This window comes from Stegodyphus dumicola, chromosome 8, assembly GCF_044657685.1.
Source record: "Stegodyphus dumicola isolate Sdum_Otavi_A_Nest chromosome 8, ASM4465768v1".
Classification (NCBI taxonomy): domain Eukaryota; kingdom Metazoa; phylum Arthropoda; class Arachnida; order Araneae; family Eresidae; genus Stegodyphus; species Stegodyphus dumicola.
The window spans coordinates 70,919,320-70,943,217 of record NC_140775.1 but is presented as its reverse complement, the minus strand read 5'-3'; the positions used below and the strand labels follow the sequence as shown (position 1 = coordinate 70,943,217).

The 23,898-nt window shown below is 31.2% G+C and overlaps 1 protein-coding gene across 1 annotated transcript in view; it reads left to right on the top strand.

Annotated features, from left to right (window-relative positions):
* Gnpat (dihydroxyacetone phosphate acyltransferase) overlaps positions 1 to 23,898 on the top strand; it is a 99,139-nt gene that overhangs the window by 26,118 nt on the left and 49,123 nt on the right. The window contains 5 exon segments of the mRNA XM_085821987.1: positions 9,111 to 9,314; positions 9,407 to 9,558; positions 16,723 to 16,850; positions 20,953 to 21,100; positions 21,102 to 21,183. Coding sequence (XP_085678113.1) covers positions 9,111 to 9,314; positions 9,407 to 9,558; positions 16,723 to 16,850; positions 20,953 to 21,100; positions 21,102 to 21,183 — 714 coding nt within the window.

Genomic DNA, 23,898 nt, shown 5'->3' with positions numbered 1-23,898 from the left:
TAGAGATGGTTGCTTATTTAGCCTTACAACAGTGCCGTGCATGCAAGTTCATGACCCTAAACCTAAGGAAATTAATAGATATAAAACAAAGATAAACACAAAGCAGGTCAATATAGATCAAAAACTTAAATTTAATTTTATGGTATATTTATGAAGAAGAGTGGATGGCATAAGTGAAAATGATTTAGTTGTTATTATTTGAGTGTGAAATTCCCCTCTACAAAAATGTCTTTAACAGCTTCTTTTATGTTTCTTTACCTCTATGCATCATTTGATTGTCCTTGAGATTATCCTCCTGTTTCACTCAAAATTTTTTCAGTACAATTTGTTGTTGCTTGTATTTAAAAATATTTTTAAAGTAAAACATGATATTGCCATTGAAATTGCAAATGCTGTAGCATGCTATATCTTTATGAGTGTGATATCAGTACAGGAAATACTTTGCATCTTATTTCAATTTGCACAATTTTGCACATCAGAGAACAAGGATAACTTTTTTTTTCCTTCATTTCTTCCTTAGTTGCCTTTTGTTACTATTTCTGAAGTTGTAGTTCTTTCTTGTTGAGCTCAGTTTCACGATTCTCTAGCAACCTTTTCACATTTTCATTGTTAAATTCATAACACTTGTTTTGTTTAGAGCAGGGGTTCACAATCTTATTGCCCCTAAGAGCACATTTTAGAATATTTGTTGGACAGCAGGTACCATTTGCTTTTTCAAGGTGAATTGGGCCATGAGCACCATGGGGTTGGGAACCTCTGGTCTAGAAGCACAATATGCTGATATAAATATCTCTCCAACCTACCTTATTTTTCCAGAGCCTGAATTCACGCTACTGTAATTTCACTTGCTTCAGGGTTTTGTAAATGGGAACTAAGGAATAGAAAATGCTAAAATTATATCTTCAGAAGTTCCTGAATGTTAATTCTGTAACAGAGATTACCTCAAAACACTGCCAACTTGAGTGTTCATAACTGGAAACATTGTGTGTTCATCTGTTGCGTTTTCTGTTTAAATAATTTGTTCATAAACTGAACTGTTAGTGAAGTGTAGCATTTGTGATCTGATGTTCCACTCTATAACGAAATGCTTATTTTTATTAGAAATATTAATTAAATAAATAAATGTAAATTTTATATACAAAGATATGGACATTTGTTTTTAAAGCTAATCAGAGCGTACTAAATATTTTAACTGCAGTTTTTACTGTATGAATGCCATATAAAAATCTTCTCACCTTCAGTGTTAAAAGTGTTTTTATGTATTTTCTGTGCTATGGTAAAGGCTTGACTATCTGGAAAGATGAGGAAATACTGAATCCTAGATACAGGAAAATTCCGAATAGTTGAGTTTGTAAAAAATAGAATTCTTGTTAAAAAGGCCAAATCAGTGGGGAAAATTTCCACTCAAAATAATAAAAACAATCATATTTTTTGTTGCCAACTTGAATATCAAAAGCCTATACAGTACAAAGTCTGTAATCCGGACGTCCATATCCGGAATGATCTATAATCCGGACCTCAAAGCCACAAACTTTTTTTTGGTATGCTTTACGCATGCATGTAATGCGCGTTTAAGCATGTGGATGCACATTGGGAGGATGCGCCTCCAGATACCTTTAAAAATGCTTGGCATAATCAACCTTCTTGGGCATAATTTATGGCCAGCTGCCATATTTCGTTGTGAGAACAATGAAGATGGTAGCCACGAATTTGAAGGTTTTCGGACATCGCAAACTAAAGGTGAAATTTTCCAGTTATTGGATTTTGTAAAGAAATGTGGAGAAGCGGTAATAAATGAAAATGATATAACAGAAGTTTTTCATTGCGACGACAATGCCTCAATCATCAATCAATTAACGGACGGCGAAATCTGTAGTATGGTTCTAGATCCAGAAAATACCACTTCCGATAGGTGGAACTTTGTAACTGAACAAGAAATTATGTCTGTTTATAGAATTAAAGGGAAAGTATTAGCACAAAAAACGAAGCAACTTAAACAACTTACAATGAAAGAAATGTTTAATAAAGTAAACAAATAAATATTAAGCTTTTTTTTTTTTTGTAAATTTTGATACCCTTTATATCATAATTGCTCTTTATTTCATAAATTATGGTTTCATATTTTTTAATTGTATAATTCTGCATGCCATCTTACAAGATTTAAATTGATGATCTATAATCTGGAATCGCCAAAGTCCCGACGAGTCCGGATTACAGACTTTGTACTGTATTTAAAATTATTTAAAATTTGTGTGGGAGGAATACATTTCAGTCATAAAAGAGAATTTATTTTTATTACTGTGAACGTCCACCAAACATAAAAGTTGGTTGAGTTGTTGCCAATAATTCTGGTAGAAGTTTGTTCTACACTACAAAGTCCAATATCTGAACTCGTCGGGACTTTTGCGATTCCGAATTTGTGTTTTTTTCCGGATATTAGGTCATCAATTTAAATCTAGTGAGATGGCATCTAGAAATTATAAAATTAAAAATATGAAATCGTGATTTATGATCTAAAGGGCATCAAAATTTATAAAAAAAAAAAAAAAAAAGAGCTTAATATTTATTTGTTTGTTTTATAAAACATTACTTTCAATGCAGAATGTTTAAGTTGCTTAATTTTTTGTGCTAATACTTTCTCTTTAATTCTATAGACAGACATGATCTCTTATTCAGTTACAAAATTCTACTGAAATCATGTGGTTGCAGTGTCTAGAATTCCGACTAACTTGGTCAATCAAATTATCTTCGTTTTCAGTAACCTCTCTGTCACTTTCTTCTCTATTTGTAGCAGTATTTTCTGGATCTAGAACCTTACTACAAATTTCGCTGTTCATTAGTTGATTGATGCTTAGAGCTTTGTCATCGTAATCAAAAGCTTCTGTTATATCTTTGTCATTTATTATCGCTTCTCCATATTTCTTTACAAAATCCATCAATTGGAAAGTATCACCTTTGGTTTGTGATATCCAAAAACCTCCATATTCGCAGTTATCATTTTCATCATCCTCACTATGAAATATGGTAGCTGGCCATAAATTATGCCAAGCATTTTTTGAAGTGTCTGGAGACACACCCCTCGATCTTGCGATACTGCACACGGCAGATTTTATGCTAAAATATTTGAAAAATTCTTGAATAATTTTGCCCATTATTCAAGAAATTTAACATGGATTTTACTTTATATTTGTATTTCAGCATGTACACTAGTCTGATATCCATAAGCTGAATGATGGACATACAGTTTCGAGGAAAAAATAATACAAATGTATTATCTTTCACTTAAAGTAAGTGAAATGTGATCCAAACAGTTATCTACAATCAGGATAATTTTTGTGTCATCAAGGTAAACCGACCGATTTAAAATTTTGCCAAGGCTCGGGTATGAAATGATTTTCAAACCAATCATTCATTAACACTTGTGTCATCCATGCTATTTTTATTTGCATGGTATATAATGTGGGAAATCTATACGCCTTTAGATGCTTGAGGTCGTATTTTTCCCGATTGCGAAAAGTTTACACTTGTGCCTTCCTACAGCATTTACACATGCTAAAATTGTTAGTCTTGCTTTGGAATCTTTGACACAAGTCAGAGCCTTTTCTATAAGGGTTGCCAAGGTATTTCGCCAGAAAAGACCAGTTTCATCGACGCTGTAAAATGGTCCTGGAGATAACATTTCACTATTAATGAGTTCAATAACTTCATCAGCAAATAGTTCAGAAGCTTCAGTATCAACTGAAGCTTATTCACCTGAAATTTTTAATTTCCTTATACCACTGTGGTTTTAAAATTTGGTTAACCAACCTGTTGAACATGTGCACTAAGTTTTTAGTTAATTTCTTCATGAAATATTTTGGCTTGAACCATTAACATTGGACCCATCAATAGCATGCCCTCGTTGCGACGCTGTCTTACCATTCAGTCATCACTTTGCCGTGATCGTCATGGCAAGTGGAGTGTCAAAATCCATAAAAAATTCATAAAGTTCCTTTTTCTGTTTTCTTATGACATATACAGTTGACTTTCCAATGCCATACTCCTCGTAAAATTTTGAGACAAATATACCTATATCCATTTTTTGCAGCAACTTCACATTTTGTTTAATGTTTCACTTTATAGATCCTGTAGCAGCTCCAAAATTAGAAACTCTTTTCTATATAATCGAATATTCAAACTTTAATTTTCATAAAATTGCTGTAATAATGACAGTCTAAAAAAAATAATAAGCTGGATATCGAATCAGAAAGTTAAGGAACAGCACAATCTGCTACATTAAATGAAGTTCCTTTGACGCAGTAAAATATAATTTTAGCCTAGCTTAACAGTGTCTGCTATACATTATTTTTATTATATTCATATTACTTTTTATTGTATGTAGCATGAAATTAGCAACGAAAGGCAAGTTCTTCCGTTAAATTTTGTCTTGCATCTATCGCACACTGAGACAATTAATCCTGAATTGTATTATTTAGTTATTACAGTCAAAAGTCGTTAATTCGGACACCCATAATTCGGAATGATCTATAATCCGGACATCAAAACTAAAAACTTTCTGCGCATGCGCCACGTTGACACATGCGCAGAGGCGTTCACGCGTGCGCGTAAGACCTTTTACGACTGCGCATATGAGTGTGCGTAAGTGCAGAATACGTTTTCGCGTGTGCATTTTATGTATAATGGACGTATAAGCTAAAATTATCTAATTATCTATTTCAGTTAATGTTGATGATTACGTTTTTCCTTAATTTTCGAATTGCATCTGGCTTATTATTTTTTGCAGACTGTAAGAGCAATTTTATAAAAGTAAGCTTAAACTTTCGATTATATCAAATAGAATTTCCGATATATATTTGTTAATATGTAAAGGAACTAAAGCGAAAGTATGTTTTGAAATCCGAAATCTGTTTATCAATTTCACGCTGCTCGGCGGCGGGCGCCTAATGAATTGGAAGTTGATTTGTCAGCACTATCCTTATCTTCAGCACAGATGTTTTTATTTTATTTGGCTTATAATTCCTTACCAAATATAGTATTTCATCTCGATATGCTCCGTCTTTGATATGATTTAAAACAAGTTTCTCGTCATTATAATTCGCTTCTGATAGCGAAGAAAAGTGACAGAGGTTATTGAAAACAAAAAAATTTAGATTGACAAATTAGTCGGTGTTCTTGACACAGCAATTATAGGACTTGAACGGCGGAACTTTGTAACTGAACAAGAAATTATGTCTGTTTAATAGAATTAAAGAGAAAGTATTATCACATGAAACGAAGCAAAACTTAAACAACTTTACATTGAAAGAAATGTTTAATAAAGTAAACAAATAAATATTAAGCTTTTTCTTTTTGCAAATTTTGATACCCTTTAGATCATAATTGTTCTTTATTTCATAAATTACGGTTTCATATTTTTAATTTTAGAATTTCTGCATGCCATCTTACGAGATTTAAACTGATGATCTATAATCCGGAAAAATCGATAATCCGGAATCGCCGAAGTCCCGACGAGTCCGGATTAACGACTTTTGACTGTACTTAGTTACTTTAGTAATACTTAGGTCTATTTTTTGCATATGTTTAAGGCTTATCGAAGTCCTGAATAAATAAATTCCCACATATAGTTAAGCTTACTGAGAGTTGGCGCTAGATATTTTACCACCTGATGCAGTCTCTGTGGGTCCTAAATTCTGCTACCCAGCACCTTCCTAAGTTCTAAACTTTTTCCACCCCAAAATTTTGGGTTCCAGTATTTTTCCTAAATTCTCAAAATTTTGTCATTCCTTAATTTTGTTACTCGGTGCTTCTCTAAGTTCCAAACATTTTGTCTTCCATAAATTTTTCTGCTTAGTGTAGTTTTACAAGCTGTGGCTCCAGCTCTCAGTTTATGCAAATAAAAAATCAGTTATTCTTAATTCAGGTAGCACTAAATGTAATCTTTCGGCCTGTGATTATGATTAACAACAACTATTTTTAGCACACGAAAAGAAATTTTTGTTAAAATTTTCCTTGTCAATATTTAATGCATTTAACTTAAATATGTAATCATCACCAAGCATAATGTCAACATAAAAGGTTACCATACTCTTTGTTATTCAGTTACTAATATAAGAAAAATTGTTTAGGCATCACTGCACGAGTCATTACTGAAGTTGTCATATGTTGATAAACATGCAGCAATGAAAGCAAAATATAATAAATAATGTCGCCAGGTCGGCATCAGGGATATAAAATATTAGTATTTGTAAAATCAACGATGTTTCTACATAGAATGTTTCAGTTTGAAATGTATGCCAAGCAGGAGCTATGGAGCCAAATTATTGACCACACAAATTTATGCTACAATGATTGTTTCTTCAATAACGAGGCATTTGCTCAAGTGCTGAAGTGAAATTAAGAATCAGGACTCTCCACATGCTTTATTATGGGGAAAAAAATCAAACGCGCATGTGTAAAGCATTAAAAAAAAAAAAAAAAAGAAAAATCCTTAAAAAATGTTTTTTGGTGTCTTTTTAAGGTCCGTATTTTAGATCATTTCGGATATTGCACGTCCAGATCTCGAACTTTGTACTATATTTAGTTAGCTAATAAAGAGATACAAATTATGGATATTGTATATAAAATACTTTAATTGCTTATCATAATTTTTCATATATATATTGCCATTGTTTATATGCTTTCAATGTTGCATATCGTGGCTTTATTTTTAATGTCTGGATACTGAATATATTCCACCGTGCAGTTTGAAATATTTATAATTTTTTCAAAATGTGAGGAAAAATGGAATTTATATCCTTCTGTATCAAAACTAAACTGGCTTGTTGAGAATTAATTGGATTTACATTAAACTGAAATGAACATCTTATAATTATACTGTGACATCATGCTTATCCATTACTGGCACTAAATCACACTCTTTGGCAACAGTGGGATTCAACATGAAATATTAATGATATTATAAGTTCTATGATGCATTTACTCAATTTTTCAGGGAAATTTTTTCCTAAAATTCTCGATTATTCTGGTTAGTTGAATGCCAGGTAGTCGGGCTTTTACTGTATAACTTAAGAAAATATGTAACGCTATATATATATATTTAGGAACAAAAGTCAAAGAAATATCATACTTAGATATACCTGCTTTTAATATACTGTTTTATGACATATACAGTTGACTTTCCAATGCCATACTCCTCGTAAAATTTTGAGACAAATATACCTATATCCATTTTTTGCAGCAACTTCACATTTTCACATTTCACTTAATGTTTCATTTTATACATCCTGTAGCAGCTCCAAAATTAGAAACTCGATTGCGAAAAGTTTACACTAAACTCTAAAGGCTTACAAACTGCATTGAGAAATTTTCAAAATTAAATGTGCTTTTTAAAAGTTTTCTTTTTCATTTTTTAGTATCAAACTTTTTCAAATAATTGAAAATGTTGGAGACTGCACAGAGTTTGTTTCTTAAATTGTGCATGTTTTAAGATTATTTATGCAGTCAAGATAACACTTCTTAACACATTAAAAGCAGGAGTCGTAGTACTACAATTTATCTCGACTGTAGCTTAAAGGCGGGAGTCTTAGTACTATGCTTTATCTCGAGTATAGCTTAAAGGCGGGAGTTGTTGTACTATGATTTATCTCGACTGTAGCTTAAAGGGAGTCGTAGTACTACGATTTATCTCGATTGTAGCTTAAAGCGGGATGCGTAGTACTACGATTTATCTCGACTGTATCTTAAAGGCGGTAGTCATAGTATTAATGATTTATCTCGACTGTAGCTTAAAAGCAGGAGTTGTAGTACTATGATTTATCTCGAATATAGTTTAAAGGCGGGAGTCGTAGTAATACGATTTATCTCAACTGTAGCTTGCGCATTTATCTCGATTGTAGCTAGTGCAGGGATTGTGCAATCCATGTGCCACTTAACATTTGTATTGAGTATGTTTTGTGGTTTGAAGCTGTTCGGTTGTTCAAATTCTACTTGCAGTAAACTTTGAAATCCTTCAATATGGTTTTACGTGAAAATAAAGATATATATGCAGATGATTTGATGGACATTGAAGAGCCACAACCTGGTACATCGAACTTGGCACCACGGACTCCACGATATAAAATTGATTTGCCTGGACTTCTTTCGCTAGACATAAAAAAGCACAAATTAATTTGGATAGAAAATAAAGGCAAAAAGCTATATGCCCAACGAAAACTGCATAGTTTGTGCGCCGCATAAAAAAAAAAAGTTGACTTGCTTCAAATGCGAGTTTTGATATGCACCTCTTCACCATTGCGAATGTTATCAACATTATCACACTCATAAAAAATACTAGATTCTTCTCATAAATATATACTTTAAAACATTTTTTTGTAATTAGTGTTTAGTTCTTTTTAAATATTTCTTGTAGTTTTTAAGAGTTTAAATAAACTTTTTTAATTAAGACACAATAACACGCCGAATAAATACTGATTCAGAAGTCAAACAACAAAAATCAGCGTTAATTCACAAAATTTTCACAGGACTAGTTTCGATGGTTTTACCGAACCATCATCTTCAGCTGCAAAACCGCAAATGCTGAAGATGATGGTTCGGTAAAACCATCGAAACTAGTCCTGTGAAAATTTTGTGAATTAACGCTGATTTTTGTTGTTTGACTTCTGAATCAAACTTTTTTAAGTCTAAATTTTTTTATGATTACACAAAATATTGCCCGCTAAAGGACGAAAAACGAGGTGAAGCGGTCGCCGCGTTACCTAGCATACTTTCGTCAAGATCCTCTGCCTTTATTGTGTTAATAAAATCTTCTAAAACATTAAATGCAGACTTTAAACTAGTAAGCAAGTGTTAATGTGACAACAATAATAATTAAAAGTGCAGATCATTGTTGCAAGACCAGAGATGTTCATGTGAAGGGTTGATAAGTAAAAAAAAGTGGGGGGATCATTTGTTTTAAGGAAATACTAATGTGCAGGGAGTAACTTTGAAAATTTAAGATGCCTTGAGCATAACATGTCAGCATAATTATTTTATCTTTGATAATGTGTTGTGTATTAAAATGTTATTACATTTAAAATGTAAAAATTTTTTCACCTTTCTCTGCCTTTTTTTAGACTTTTTGGGACTTAAAGCATTAAGTTTTTTATTAAGAGGTGCTGGAGCATTTTTCATTCGGCGCTCTTTTGTCAATGATCGACTATATCGAGAGATTTTTTCTGAGTATGTTCAGACTCATATTGAAGGTTGTGAATATCCTCTAGAATTCTTTATAGAAGGAACTCGAAGCAGAACTGCTAAATCTCTTGTCCCCAAATTAGGTAATTTAGATATTTTTTTAATTAAAAAAAACTAAATTTTATGATTTATCAGAATTTTTAAAGATGGGTACTTTTGTATTGTATTTCTATAGGCATGTTGCAAGTAATATTGGATATGTATTTTTCATCTAAAGTTCCAGACATTATTGTAGTACCAATCAGCATAAGCTATGATCGGACTCTGGAAGAAACATTGTACGCTTATGAGCTATTGGGTGTTCCCAAACCTAAAGAATCAACACGAGTAAGAGTATTCTAATATTTTTGTGCATGTATAGACCTATATAATGTTAAAAAAAGAACAATGCTATAGAGAGCTGACAGCTATTAAATTTTTGTATTCCAAGCATATTTCTTAAGTTTTCCATTCATTAATAAAAAGCTATTAAAAATTATGAACAAAGCTGTAATTGTAAATAACTTTTAATATGGCAGTGACTTGCATAACTGTTGTTATAAACACATTGTTTCAAATTTTATTAGCCTGCCAAATGCCTTTCTTATAATTTTCTGTCGCACACTTTTTTTTTTTTTTTTTTTGGCCAGATGCTTTTTTAGGAAAACTTTCGTGTACTATATTCTAAAATGCCTGAACATTTTTAAATTCAATCAAATTGCATCAATTTAAAATCAAACAATTAAATAAATTATCTATGGTAAATTGCAGGTAAGCTTTTAAATAACTAGCTGATCAATCTTATACATATAAATAAAGATACATTATTTTATGTGTAACATTTTTTATCTGTGGTAAGTCAAAAGAAATTAAAATTGTAAGATATAAAAAAAGGGTAAGGAAAAAAAATTAAGAAGACAAGAAGTAAAGGATATAATCGGTGGGCATAATCCCCTACAGCTGGTGTAACAGGATCATTTATTACCCCACACTGTTTTAAATTTGCTATGCCCTTGAGAACTATAAATTAGACTTAACCATTAGCTTAAAATATTTTTCTGTGAGTTTTGTGGGGATATTTAATTAATATATGGTTAGAAAATAACTCTCAGTGTTGTCATGATCACTCTCCCATTTGCACATTAAAATGGCATTTTTCTTCACAAGCAGATATTCGTCTTGGAAATTTTTAAGAAGTTGCAACTAAATAGTTAGTGTGAAGAAGAAAACTGAGATTACAATAATAATTAGAAAATGTTTTCTAATCTGGATTATTTGTGATACAACACAAGTAGAAGTAGAAATGGGCAGGACCTTAGCAGTTCCACTCAAATTTTGAGGCAGAACATTCCAGAGGGGCAGTCTCAGAGTTTCCATTGCCTCTTCCTCTATCATCAACCTCTTGAGAAAACTTTTGGCTCCCCTTGTATTTTGAGTGCCTCTCGCTGCACAGATACTGTATGCTTACAAATATCCATGCTTATTCCGTGATTTTGAGTTGGGCTCATTGGTACAACAATCAGCTTCACTAGCCAATGTACTAGATATTATGATAAAACACTATAAGATTATCTATCTATGAGGAGATGCTTATATGGAGAATTTCGTGTGGAAAAATGCTCCTGTTTTTGAGCAACACTCTAGGCACCTCATGTTATTAGTCCATTAAGACAGCTAGAAGTAAAACTGGATCAAACTATTAAAGTTTATCCCTTAATAAAAAAAAAGCATTTTATTGGGAAATAAAGGAAATGTTAAAAGTGATCTGACAAACAGCAATGCTATAATATTTAAACCTCTTTACAAAACATATATACCCATCTTCTTGGCTTATGGCATATATTTTATGTAGATTATTTAAAAAATCCTGAAATTTCGGCATTTGCTTATTATAATGCTTGGTTGAGTAAATGGTCGTACTGTTTTTACGAAGCAGAAGCATAAATTGCTGTTTATAGAAAGAAATAATATTTTCAATTAGATGAATTTTTGATGGGAAAAGAAGTAATAAAAATGAAAAGGAAGTGAAATTAAGTAAGTGCTTTTAGTCTTAGAAACAAAAATGAAGTATTTTAGAAAGTAAACTGCATAAATAGCCAATTTACTGTAATGCCCAATTCTGTTTTATATGAAATTTATATAATGTGAATAGTTCTGAAAGCAAGGAAACCTAAGAACAATTTAATTGTAGTGGTAGTTTTATTCTGAGTTCTGTTAATGTAGTGCTGATTTTAAATAAATTTTAAAATGTGTTTTTACTAAATCAGTAAAAAGAATAAAGAAAATATAATATTAATTCTCTTCAGATATAAGAATTATGAAGCCTGTAAATAAAGTAGATAATTTTTTTCAATTAAAATTACAATTTCACATTGTCTTCTTTAAAGTAATCGCCTTGGGAAGCTATGTAGTATTAGAGACAATTTTCTATTCTTCATAATATTGCTGGAACTCAGACACTAGAATTGCCTTCAGTTGGTTACTCAAAGTCATTTAAATGTTTACTAGTGTGCCAAAATGATATCCTTTAGGTGGGTTTTCAATCTTGGGTACTGAAAAAAGTCCTATTGACTCAAGATGTCCCCACCTTAAAGAGGTTAAAAAGCCCCAGGTATGTTTTACTTCCTTAAAACTCATTAATAATTGAAAATGTGGTGTGACAAGGCATATTTTCATGATGCAGCACCCAGTTGGTCTTGATTCTTGGCCTCACACTCATGACCGTTTTTCAGTCTTTCAAGAACTGTCATGTTAATACACTGTTTTCTCTGAAGACACAAACTTTTTGTTGATGGGCTCCTTATCAACTGAAAAACCAAATCAACTTTGATATGCTCATTCTTGCTTTTTTTTTTTTTTTTAAATTTTGATAAGTTTGAGGTCTGCCGTTTCTGGCTGTTGCTTTCTGGGTAGTACTCAAAAAATACCCAAAACTCATGAGCAGTATTTTTATGTTCCAGAAAATGAGGATCATTTACAGTCTGCTCCTAAATATCAAGGCATTTATCCTTATCAGCTGAAAAACCAAATCAACTTTGATATGCTCATTCTTGCTTTTTTTTTTTTTTTTTTTTTTTTTAAATTTCGATAAGTTATTCTTTGTTTTTATAATAGTTTTTAAAACAATTTTTCACAGAGACTCTGTATTCCAAATTCATTTGTCAAAATCTGATGAATAGTAGCATGATTCAGCTCTTCTCTGATCATTTTAACTGCCAAGGGACACTCAGAACACACTATATTCCAGATTTTTGGCAACATTTTGGCAGTTTGTGCAGTTGCAGACCTTCTAAGATTAGTCTTTAACCAATTCCATTCTTTCTGAAAATCCCTTAAACCATCTGAAAAATCTGGATTCTTGACAAAATATTGTCTTCAAAGGTCTGCTGAAGCTATGTGAAAGTTTTTAAGGAAAATCCGATAATACAACTTTGCTTGAAATTGATGGCGCTCATTTTCAGAATGCACAGAGAAAAAGCAGTTACCCCCCTCCCTCCAAAAAAAAATTCCTATGTGCAACTTTATGACTCTACACAGTCCAAACATTCAAATTCAAGCTGGCTGTGCCTCAAATATTCCTGTACCCTTTTCACCAGATGGGAAGTCTGCAATACTGCCAAACTGAGTGCAGTGTTTCCAGGCACACTACTTTATTTATGGGCCTCATAAAATTCTTTTACATGAAATCATCGTATTTAATTTAAACAGTGGTAAAACATTGATATGAAATGAAGTCAGATAACATTAAAAAGGTTTAAGAGATTTAATCTAAAAATTTTAGACAAGAATGAAAAAATTGTTTAGAAAGGTTTTAAAACATTATTACCAGTAAATTTTGAATAGGTTTACAAGAAATTAAGTAAAATATAAAATTAATGTAATCAATTAGTAAAGCAGAATATTTGTGAAATGTTTCAGAATGTCTTTGAGGACTATTTTGCATTCAGTATATTTACAAACAGTAAATGATATAAACAAAAGAAAACAAATACTTGTATTTGAATGTATTGATAAAATCATGTTATATTTCTAAGCATAAATGTTTGTCTGATTAACAAGAATATTTTTGAATTAAAAAATCTACTACACAAAATATACATATACATAAAGTGCTGTAAATTGTAGTCTTTAATTTGCTGATTAATATTTCCTATATGGGCAAGTTCTATATTTACAAGACTAATAGCATATTCTTCTTTATTCACAGAATTTTTTCATTGTAAACTTTTATCCTTTTTACTTCCTTGTACGAAGTAAAAAGGAAGTATTCTAATCGCGAAAAGTTTCAGGCAGCATATTTCAATGAAAATATCCATTTTGACCGCTATCGAATGCAATTTAATGATGTTTTTGCATCATATCTGTACGTAAGGACAGAATAAAATACTCTTTTCCTTCAAAAAAATTATACAACTGCTTTAAAATTAATTCTGAAGAGAATTTTTCGTGGCGTCTGTACGAACATATGTACGTACGTATCTCGCATAACTCAAAAACGAGTAGCCTCAGAACGTTAAAATTTTGTATATAGGACTGCTATAACATGTAGATGTGCACCTCGTATTTTGGTTGCAATCGGCAGCACTAAACGTATATAAATATATTTATATATATATCCACTCTATTACCCGGCTCAGTGATCTCAGTTTCTTTACTCTTATATGTTTGTAAATTGTACATTTTTTGCTTTAAAAATGATTGAATTATGTTGTTTTTATCTTCCGGTTAAGGATTTTATGCCTTTAGTAAATCTGTGTGCAATATTTTTAGAATTATCAGCAGTTTTAAAGTTGTTTAATTGCCGCTAAGGCTGTTTTTAATGGCGGCCATTGATGTTTACATTTGAAACAGGAGACTAGTGGATTTTGTTGCCAATCTAGAGAAACTTAGCTTCGCAACAACAAAGATAACGCATTCATTTATTTTTGCCAATTAAATCATGCTTAATTCTTTCTGGAATTTTTTCGAGGAAATAAGCGTTTGAGATTTACTTCGTAATTTTTAATATAGATATTTTGAGTTTTTATGTATTTTTGTCTTCTTGCGAAGTGAAAACTGAATTAATTAAATGAGAAATACTCAATCGTCTGTGAAAAACTGTTTCTGTTTTGTTTTGTTTGCTTAATTTCTTTTGTACAAAGTTCTAGCCTTATTATAGTATTTGAATAGAACATGTGGCAACGATTAGATAATTCTTTAAATTATTTACATTTTGTGCATTCTGAGTTATAATAGGAATGAAATATAATACTGTTAAGTAAACCTAGTGCCTAGAGTGTCACTATGGTAAACAAAGTGAATTTTAAAGAATGCATTTATTCTATTGTGGTTTATGCGCTGTCGGCGAAGTAGGTTTAATTCAATCTAATAAGTTTAAATAAAATGCAAGAAAAAATGCGTATAATTTAATATTCTGTACGAGGAAGCCATATGGTGTACACATCGGATTTTTTTTAATGATTGTAATATGAATTTCAAGTTTATCAGCTATATCTTCTTGTTAAATCAATGGGTAACAATAAGATCATCATTCATCTTTTCATCACTAATTGTATACTTTTCTTTGCAGATAATTTTATTGTCTTTTCAGAAGTTTCTTTTTTATTAAATTTATTTGTATTTTGTATATTAAAAAGTTAAGTAGAGTAACAAATTTTAAAATTTGCATATACATTTTTTAAAGTGTTCAGCTGCTTAAGTGTCCTAAAGTAGAAAAAGTGTTCAGCCTACAGGTTTGTTATTAGGTTGTGAATATTAGTTATTATGACTCTTTAACTTAATTTATTGGGCAGTGATTCTGAAATTGGTAAATTTTTCTTTTTTCCTGAAAATTATATCTATAATTATCCTTCATTTAAACTTCTGCATCAAAAGATCTAGGTTTTGTATCATCTTGAAATTTATGAACATTATCAAACTGTTTACTTTCTTTTAAAATAATATTGTTAAAAAATATTAAGTGGTTTTTTTTTCCTTTTCTTTAACATAATATAGAATTTTAAATTGTAGACTTGTGGAGTTTCTTTCTCCTTTGCACTTTCTTTCCTCTTTCATGTATAAACAGCATTTGTTTGCTGTGCCTTAAAAGTGGTTTCTTTTCCAATCAACGAACTTGTTTTATTAAAAGCCACACTATGCATTTTTTATGCTGTATTGGAACATTTTGGCTAATTTCTGTCTTTATTCCTTTTACTTAATGTTGAGCCTTAGAAGCTTTTTGTTTTATTTATTTATTTTCATGTTTTTACTCCCATTTATGCTAAACTTCCATCACTAATTGTTCTTCTTTAATTTCTGTTGGTTTTATACCTGGAATTCCTTTCTAAAAAGAGAAAAACCGTAAAATAAAAACAAATAAAAAAAAAGGTGGTGTAATATTTATTGCATGTAGATAAATGAGATAACTGAAATTAAAGTAAAAAATATGATGTGAACACCATGCAACTTCCTTGTATGCTTATTAAATTATACATATTTTTGTTGTACTTCATTTAACCCTTTCGGTCCTAATAGGCACATAAGTCCCGGAGATTAGATTTCATGCCCTGTTGGGTAAATAAAACCCACTTTTAAATAGGTTTTTACATTTGCAATGTTTTTAAGGAATTAGGGAACAAATAATGGCTAAAGAAACCTGGCAACACTTTTAGATTGCAGATGGTGCGCTTATGTTTTTGAGCACACCGATTACTCAAGTTTCAGTTTGTCTATTTTTTAAATCTTGCAGCAAGTACAATTTTATTTATGCATATTTAGTATGAAATAGTTCTTATTAAGTAGTAATTTAACATGTCAGATTTAAGAAATTTTGAATAATTTTTTTTTGTGGGATATATTGTCTCAATCATATTTAACAGTGGGCTAATATGTCCCACCAGTGATCAAATTACTACATGCTGATATATTATATTTGTGTTTATAAAAGATATATGAAAATTTCTGTTGTATATGAACTAGTGCATGTGACAGAGTTTGTTTTGTAATATTTGCATTATATATTACCATAAATTTTAGTTTTATTTTCTGAGTAAGAGTAATATCCTAGATGATTGGAACAAATAGTCCCAGTTGACAATGCGATTGGGACATATTGCCCTAGCAGATTTCCGAGAAACGGAGAAAAGTTAACTTTAAACTCATGTTACACTTCTTTTAGTACATCAACATTAAATTAAACTATTCATAGTTAAATTTTAATCATGCAAAAGTCGGGTCAAAAAGGTTACTTATTTCCTCAAATTATTCTAATTTAATTAACCAACTCCTCAAGGCAAGTTGAAAATGACATCAAAAACTGCAAGTTTTGAAATTAACTATCTTGGTCAATTTTTGATATATTGCAGTCAAACTTCTTGTGTTTTTATTTTTTCATAACTAGTATAACACTTTCTCAAATATAAATATAGGAACCAGGAGACTGCATCAAAAGCTAGATTTCGTTATTTGTAAAAGTTATTGTTCAAAACTGTAAAAGCTTTCAGTTATTATTAACAAAAGAAACTTTTTCCACAGGGTTTAATTAAGGCACGTAAAGTTATGTCAGACTATTTTGGGAATGTTTGTGTGCGGTTTGGAGAACCAGTGTCATTAAAAGAATATTTCAGAGGTTATGATAGAAGTGTACATAATCTTCAACCAAGGTAAGTGTGGTTTTATTTTAACTTTCAACTCCGTGGTGATACAACTGTTAAGTATGTATATTCTTATCTGAGAGAAATAAAAAGTTAGTCCAAGAGTATTATTTTCAGCTACTAATCTATACTATATGTGAAATACATAATTTATGTTGTATTATTTTCAGCTACTAATCTATACTATACGTGAAATATATAATTGTGCATAAATTATGAAATTTTGTATTTTATGTCTCAATGACTTAATAGTTATCTTTATGTAATGTATAGTAAATATTTTGCATATAATATGAAACTTAAGTTACATTAAGCCTTTGGTTTTTAGACTCTTTACCCAAAGTTAGGATTTGGGGATTAAAAACATTTTTAGCAAAATAATTTTTATTTTTCATTACATACATAGTGTGCTTCCACATACCGTTTTAATGCACTTTTTTTTTTATTAATATCTGTATATATAAAGCAAATGATACATGATGGCTAGAAAACTCCTTAATCTCATTTTGCATCTGGAACAATTTCTAGGAAAATTGTATATAAATATCTATCAGAGCAGGCTCTTTACACATTATGATCAGTGATATGTGCCCTCCTAAAGAGGCTGTGCTAAAGAGCTGGTATTTAATGGAGTCAGGCAAACCATTTTTGGACATAGAAAGCCCAGGCCCATATCTTCTTCAATGATGAGTTGAGATTCAGTACACAGAATGATTCTGAATGAGTCTTCTTTTAAAGAAAGCATGGGATCTACCATCATCAATACAAGGGAAATCAAAAGACCTTCAAAGAAGCGGAGTCCTTGTGTAGGGAGTTATTATGTTTAATAATTATATACCACCCTATGTATTTGATGGGAGAATTTTGACTGTACAGTGTTAGAATTGAGATTTACATGAGGCTTCTCTGGGTAGCTGCTAGAGAGGGGATTTTATTTTTATGGATGGTAGTCAACAGTTTTCTGTAAGAAGTAGGTATTTGCCATGTGGTGTATCTAGTGATGTTGCCAGGCCTATGTCCTGTAGTATGTATTTGGGATGTTTTAGAAAGAGCCATTGTGCAATGTCAGTGCCCTCCAAAGATCTTCCAGACACTGAAATCCTTGTTCTTATAAGAATAAGTTTGTCGCCACAAGTTATAATAAGCGATTTTATCTATACTATGAGGGCCTGTTAAGAGAAATGTAAAACTGTACCAAGTTGCCTACTCCTTATCAGTGAAATACAAAACAAATGCAAAAACGTGGCATATCATATTTGCAAAAGAAAATATGATGTGCCATGTTGTAGCTTCAAGTTTCATTTGCATATTGCAAAATATTTTACCATTTCTTTATTATGTTGCTAGTGGCTGTCTTATGATATTGATCTGTAATAGCAGGATTCAACTGCCCCAAGCAGTTGAGAACTTCTGTATCTTTAACTTTTTTTACAATTGTATTCTGTTGTGCCAGAAGTTATGTTGTCATTTAATATTTATCGAGAATCACATTTTTCTTTGTGTATTTTAATAGTAAATTAACATTTTATATTGTATAATTTTAGTGCAAGGCTGATGTCCATAAAAATCTAAAACCATTGGATGGCTAATCTAAAATCATGGTTAAGTTTTATTAATTTCCTGTTGCTTTTATTGAGCTATTCATTTTTGTAATTTAATGTTGTTAAAAATTGTATTGAATTACCAAAAAAAGGTTGTTTAGTTTTTATGTACATTTAATACTGTTTTATGAATCAAAAAGCAAGCTAAAGTAAATCAAATAAGGTAATACAAAATATAAGATTTGAAAATGTGTTACCTATACCAGATATGGGCAAAGCATTTGATAAAGCATGTTGCTTGTCTGGTTTATATGTGAAACTGCAAAGTAATGGAATCTGAGATGAGTAAAAAAAAAAAAAAATTCTGTATAATCGGAAGTTGAAAAATGAATACAAATTGATATTTCATATTGAGCAATCAGCCTTTGTTAATGCATATCTCAGCTATTAAAACTTTGAAGCTATCTAACTTACTTTGTCATTTGATCTATTGCATTTTTATTCCTATCTGAATGTTGCAGTGAAAATTCAAATTTTTTCCTCAGGCAATCTAGAAGCTACCTTTTTTTATCATATTTTCTATATCTGATGCATCTGTTCTGGTGTCTGATTTATTGTACTGTAAGTGAAAAAAATATTCCCTTAAAAAAGTACAAAGAAATAGAAATGAAAAAAAATTACAGTCAAAAGTCGTTAATCCGGACTCGTCGGGACTTCGATGATTCCGGATTATCGATTTTTCCGGATTATAGATCATCAGTTTTAAATCGCGTAAGATGGCATGCAGAAATTCTAAAATTAAAAATATGAAACCGTAATTTATGAAATAAAGAACAATTATAATCTAAAGGGTATCAAAATTTACAAAAAAAAAAAAAAAAAAAAAAAAAAAAAAAAAAAAAAAAAAAAAAGCTTAATATTTATTTGTTTACTTTATTAAACATTTCTTTCAATGTAAGTTGTTTAAGTTGCTTCGTTTTATGTGATAATACTTTCTCTTTAATTCTATAAACAGATATAATTTCTTGTTCAGTTACGAAATTCTGCTGTTCAAGTCCCGTTAATTGCTGTGCCGAGAATACCGACTAACTTGTCAATTGAAATTTTTTCGTTTTCACTAACCTCTCTGTCACATTCTTCATGTCTTTATCCATTTTTTGCAGCAATTCCACTTTTTGTTTGATGGACATCGAAACATACTTTCGTTTTGTACGATCCTTTGGGAGCCTCAGATTCGGAAATTCTATTTGACATAATCGAAAGTTCAAGTTTACTTTTATAGTATTGCTCTTACAGTCTGCAAAAAATAATAAGCCGGATCCAATTCGAAAATTAAGGAACAACGCAATCATCAACATTAACTGAAATAGATAATTAGATAATTTTAGCTTATACCGTTCGTTATACATAAAATGCGCACGCGAAAACGTATTCTGCGCTTGCGCACACGCAAATGCTCAGTCGTAAGAGGTCTTACGCGCACGCGTAAACGCCTATGTACATGTGTCAACGTGGCGCATGCGCAGAAAGTTATTAGCTTTGAGGTCCGGATTATAGATCATTCCGGATTATGGGTGTCCGAATTAACGACTTTCGACTGTAACATAGTTATTTGCATATTTTACCCCTTAGCATTTTTTAGCACAAGGTTTTGAAAATTTTTGAAGTGTTCACATAATTTTCAATCAGATTGACATAGCAGTTTCAGCAGCATTAAATGATTAGAGGAATAGGGATAGCAATAGACAGCAATTGGAACTTGTGAGATTTAGATATAGGAAAGTAGAAATGATACTGTGTTAGATATTGTTAATTTGTATTCTTATTGAAATGTTGATTTCTGTTAAATAAATATGATGCTAATTAGAACTAGTTTATCCATGAATGTTTTTTATTTGTTATGTTCTTATTGTAACTGCATCCCTCAGAAGTTAAACTATTTGCATGATTTTGCACTTTCAGTTTTCGTACAATAAAATTAGTAAAATACACGAGACCTGTTTCAGGCAGGCATTCTCTATCACAAGCTTTAGAGAGCAGAGGATAGAATTTGTTTCCATTCAAAAGCATAAGCTGTTATGTTCAAATGAAAGAAAAGAAGAGAGGGTGATAATACTACACATTTTATTTTTTGAAGATGAAAAGGAAATCATGCTATATCTATAGTAGGAGCTAAGGAACTCACTAGCTATTACAGAAATACTAGTGTTTATGCGAAATCATGCATTTGTAATTTCTTCTGAGGTTATTTTATTTATTTATTTATTTTTTGGCTCTGCATCCATTGCAGCGGTCTTATATAAAGTAACATCTGTCATATGTAAGTGACAGTCATTCTCAAAGGTTTAATTTTGGGTGTTTTAGCTAATTTTTTTTTTTCATAGAGGTATTTTTGAATTTACATAAAGCATAATTGAAGAGTGTGTTCATGGAAGTTGCTTGGTTAAAAGTAGTATGATATTTTAATGTGAAATATTAATATATGCATTCATAAATTTTCTAATGTAGTTGAAAATTTTGCTGAATTTTTGTTAAACTCAAATTAATTATGGATATTATGGTTTACATAGAACCATGACTGTTTCTATAAAAGAGGAGCAACTTTTGTGTCGAGACCTAGCAAACCACGTCATTCGAATGCAGCAATGTAATTTAGTTCTGTCACCCTTTCCTCTGGTCTGCGTTGTGATTGGTCAACCATCAACTGCTCGATTGGGGTGGAGTATCATTTAGTAATTTAGTAGATACTGTATATTGGTTAGAAGAAATAATTAGAAGAACAGGAGCAACTATCTATACTGGTATGCATTTTGAAGCCATACTTCTTTAATATAGAATGCCTTATTTTTAAATTAGTATTCATCAGATTTAAAATTATTTATTATTACTTCCTTGTACGAAGTAAAAAGGAAGTATTGTAATCGCGAAAAGTTTCTGGCAGCATATTTCAACGAAAATATCCATTTTGACCACTATCGAATGCAATTTAACAATATTTTTGCGTGACATCTGTATGTAAGGACAGAATAAAAGACTCTTTTCCTCCAAAAAAAATTATAAAACTGCTTTAAAATGAATTCTGAAGAGAATTTTTCATGGTGTCTGTACATACGTGCATACGTATGTATCTCGCATAACTCAAAAACTAGTATCCTCAGAATGTTGAAATTTTGTATATAGGACTGCTATAACTTGTAAATGTGCACCTCGTATTTTTGGTTGCAATTGTCCGCACCAAACGTATATGAATATATTTATATATATATAAGTATATTACCCGGCTCAGTATATAAATATATTACCCCACTCTGTTACCCGGCTCAGTGAGCTTAGTTTCTTTATTCTTACATGCTTGTAAATTGTGCATTTTTTGCTTTAAAAATGATTTAATTATGTTGTTCTTATCTTCCGGTTAAGAATTTTGAGCCTTTAGGAAATCTGCAAGCAATATTTGTAGAATTATCAACAATTTAAAAGCTGTTTAAGTGCGGTTAAGCCTAATTTTTAAATAACATGGCGGACATATTTGTTTACATTTGAAACAGCAGAATAGTAGATTTATTGCCAATCTAGAGAGACTAAGCTTTGCAACAACAAAGATAATGCCTTCATTTATTATTGCGAATTAAATCATGCTTAATTCTTTCTGGAATTTTTGGAGGAAATAAGTGTTTAAGATTTACTTCGTAATTTTTAATACCACTATTTTGAGTTTTTATGTATTTTTGCCTTGTCGCGAAGTGAGAACTGAATTAATTGAATGAGAAATACTGAATTGTCGGTGAATGTTTCTTTTTTTGTTTTGTTTGCTTAATTTCTTTTATACATCATTCTAGATTTATTATAGTATTTGAATAGAACATGTAGCAACAATTAAATAATTCTTCAAATGTTATAAATTTTGTGCATTCTGAGTTATAATATGAATGAAATATAACGCTGAAACTAATGCCAGAGTGTCGGTATGGTAAACAAATATAGTGAATTTTGGAGTGCATTTCTTCTATTGTGCTTTATGCACTAATCGACGAAGTAGATTTAATTCAATCCAATGAGTTTAAATGAAATGCAAGGAAAAATGCATATAATTTAATATTCTGTACAAGGAAGTCGTGGTGTACACATCAGATTTTTATTAGTTGTAGTATATATGTACATATGCAAATCATGTATACAGTGACATCATCTATAAGCACTATAAAATGGAACTATAATAGGCTGTTTTAATCAATAGAATATTTATTTTCCTACTGTGGGAAATTTTAGCGTGCCTCATTAAAAAAGAAAGAGTAGACATTCAAGCAAGATTCCAAGTTTGATAGGAGAAGATTGTAGCTTATAAAGACTATGGATTATTTTACTAAGACATTGATGCTCATTTGGACAAAATCAAGCTACAGTGGTGCAAATATGGTATTGTTAAATGTGGGGAAAACAGATTGATCAATAGAAATGATTGTACGATGCTCATCACACTGGCAAATGAGGGGACAGGGATGCATGTATAGCAGTGACAAATCGCCTAGCAACGTCAAGTACCCCAGCCGAAGAAGTACAGTATGTTGCACAAAAACTTGTGTCATTGCATACCATTGTATAATGGGGTCTGTTGCACTATATCCTGTTTTAACATGTGACTTTCAATATTGTCCGCAGAAGCAAGCAATCTTTGGAAGCTGTTCATTTCTGCAGTTACTGTATATACTGTACTGCTGTGATGGATATCATGAACTTTGCATTATGCATCACTGTATCAGTTCATTGCTTGAAGCTATTGTTTGGGATTCCATTGGATTTTACTACATCAGCTGCATAATACAGTACAAAGTCTCTAATCCGAATGTCCATTATCCAGAATGATCTATAATCCGGGACCTCAAAGCCACAAACTTACGCATGCGTGTTTGATGCGTGCGTCCGCTATGCATGCGCATAAAGCATTTACCCATGTGAGCTTCCGATAGTGAAGAAAGTAACAGAGAACGTTATTGAAAACGAACAAATTTCGATTGACAAGTTAGTCGGTATTCTCGGCACAGCAATTAACGGGACTTGAACAGCGGAATTTCGTAACTGAACAAGAAATTATATCTGTTTATAGAATTAAAGAGAAAGTATTATCACATAAAACGAAGCAACTTAAACAACTTACATTGATAGAAATGTTTACTAAAGTAAACAAATAAATATTAAGCTTTTTTTTTTTTTTTTTTCTTTTTTGTAAATTTTGATACCCTTTAGATCATGATTGCTCTTTATTTCATAAATTACTGTTTCATATTTTTAATTGTATTATTTCTGCATGCCATCTTACCAGATTTAAATTGATGATCTATAATCCGGAAAAACCCCTAATCTGGAATCGCCGAAGTCCCGACGAGTCCGGATTATGGACTTTGTACTGTATGTATTGCTGTTACTTTCAATAGCTGCCGCTACATCTCTGAACTTTTGGACCATACTTCCTTGCAAGGCTTGCTGTGTTCAAGTGTCAAGGACAATAGACAACAGCATGT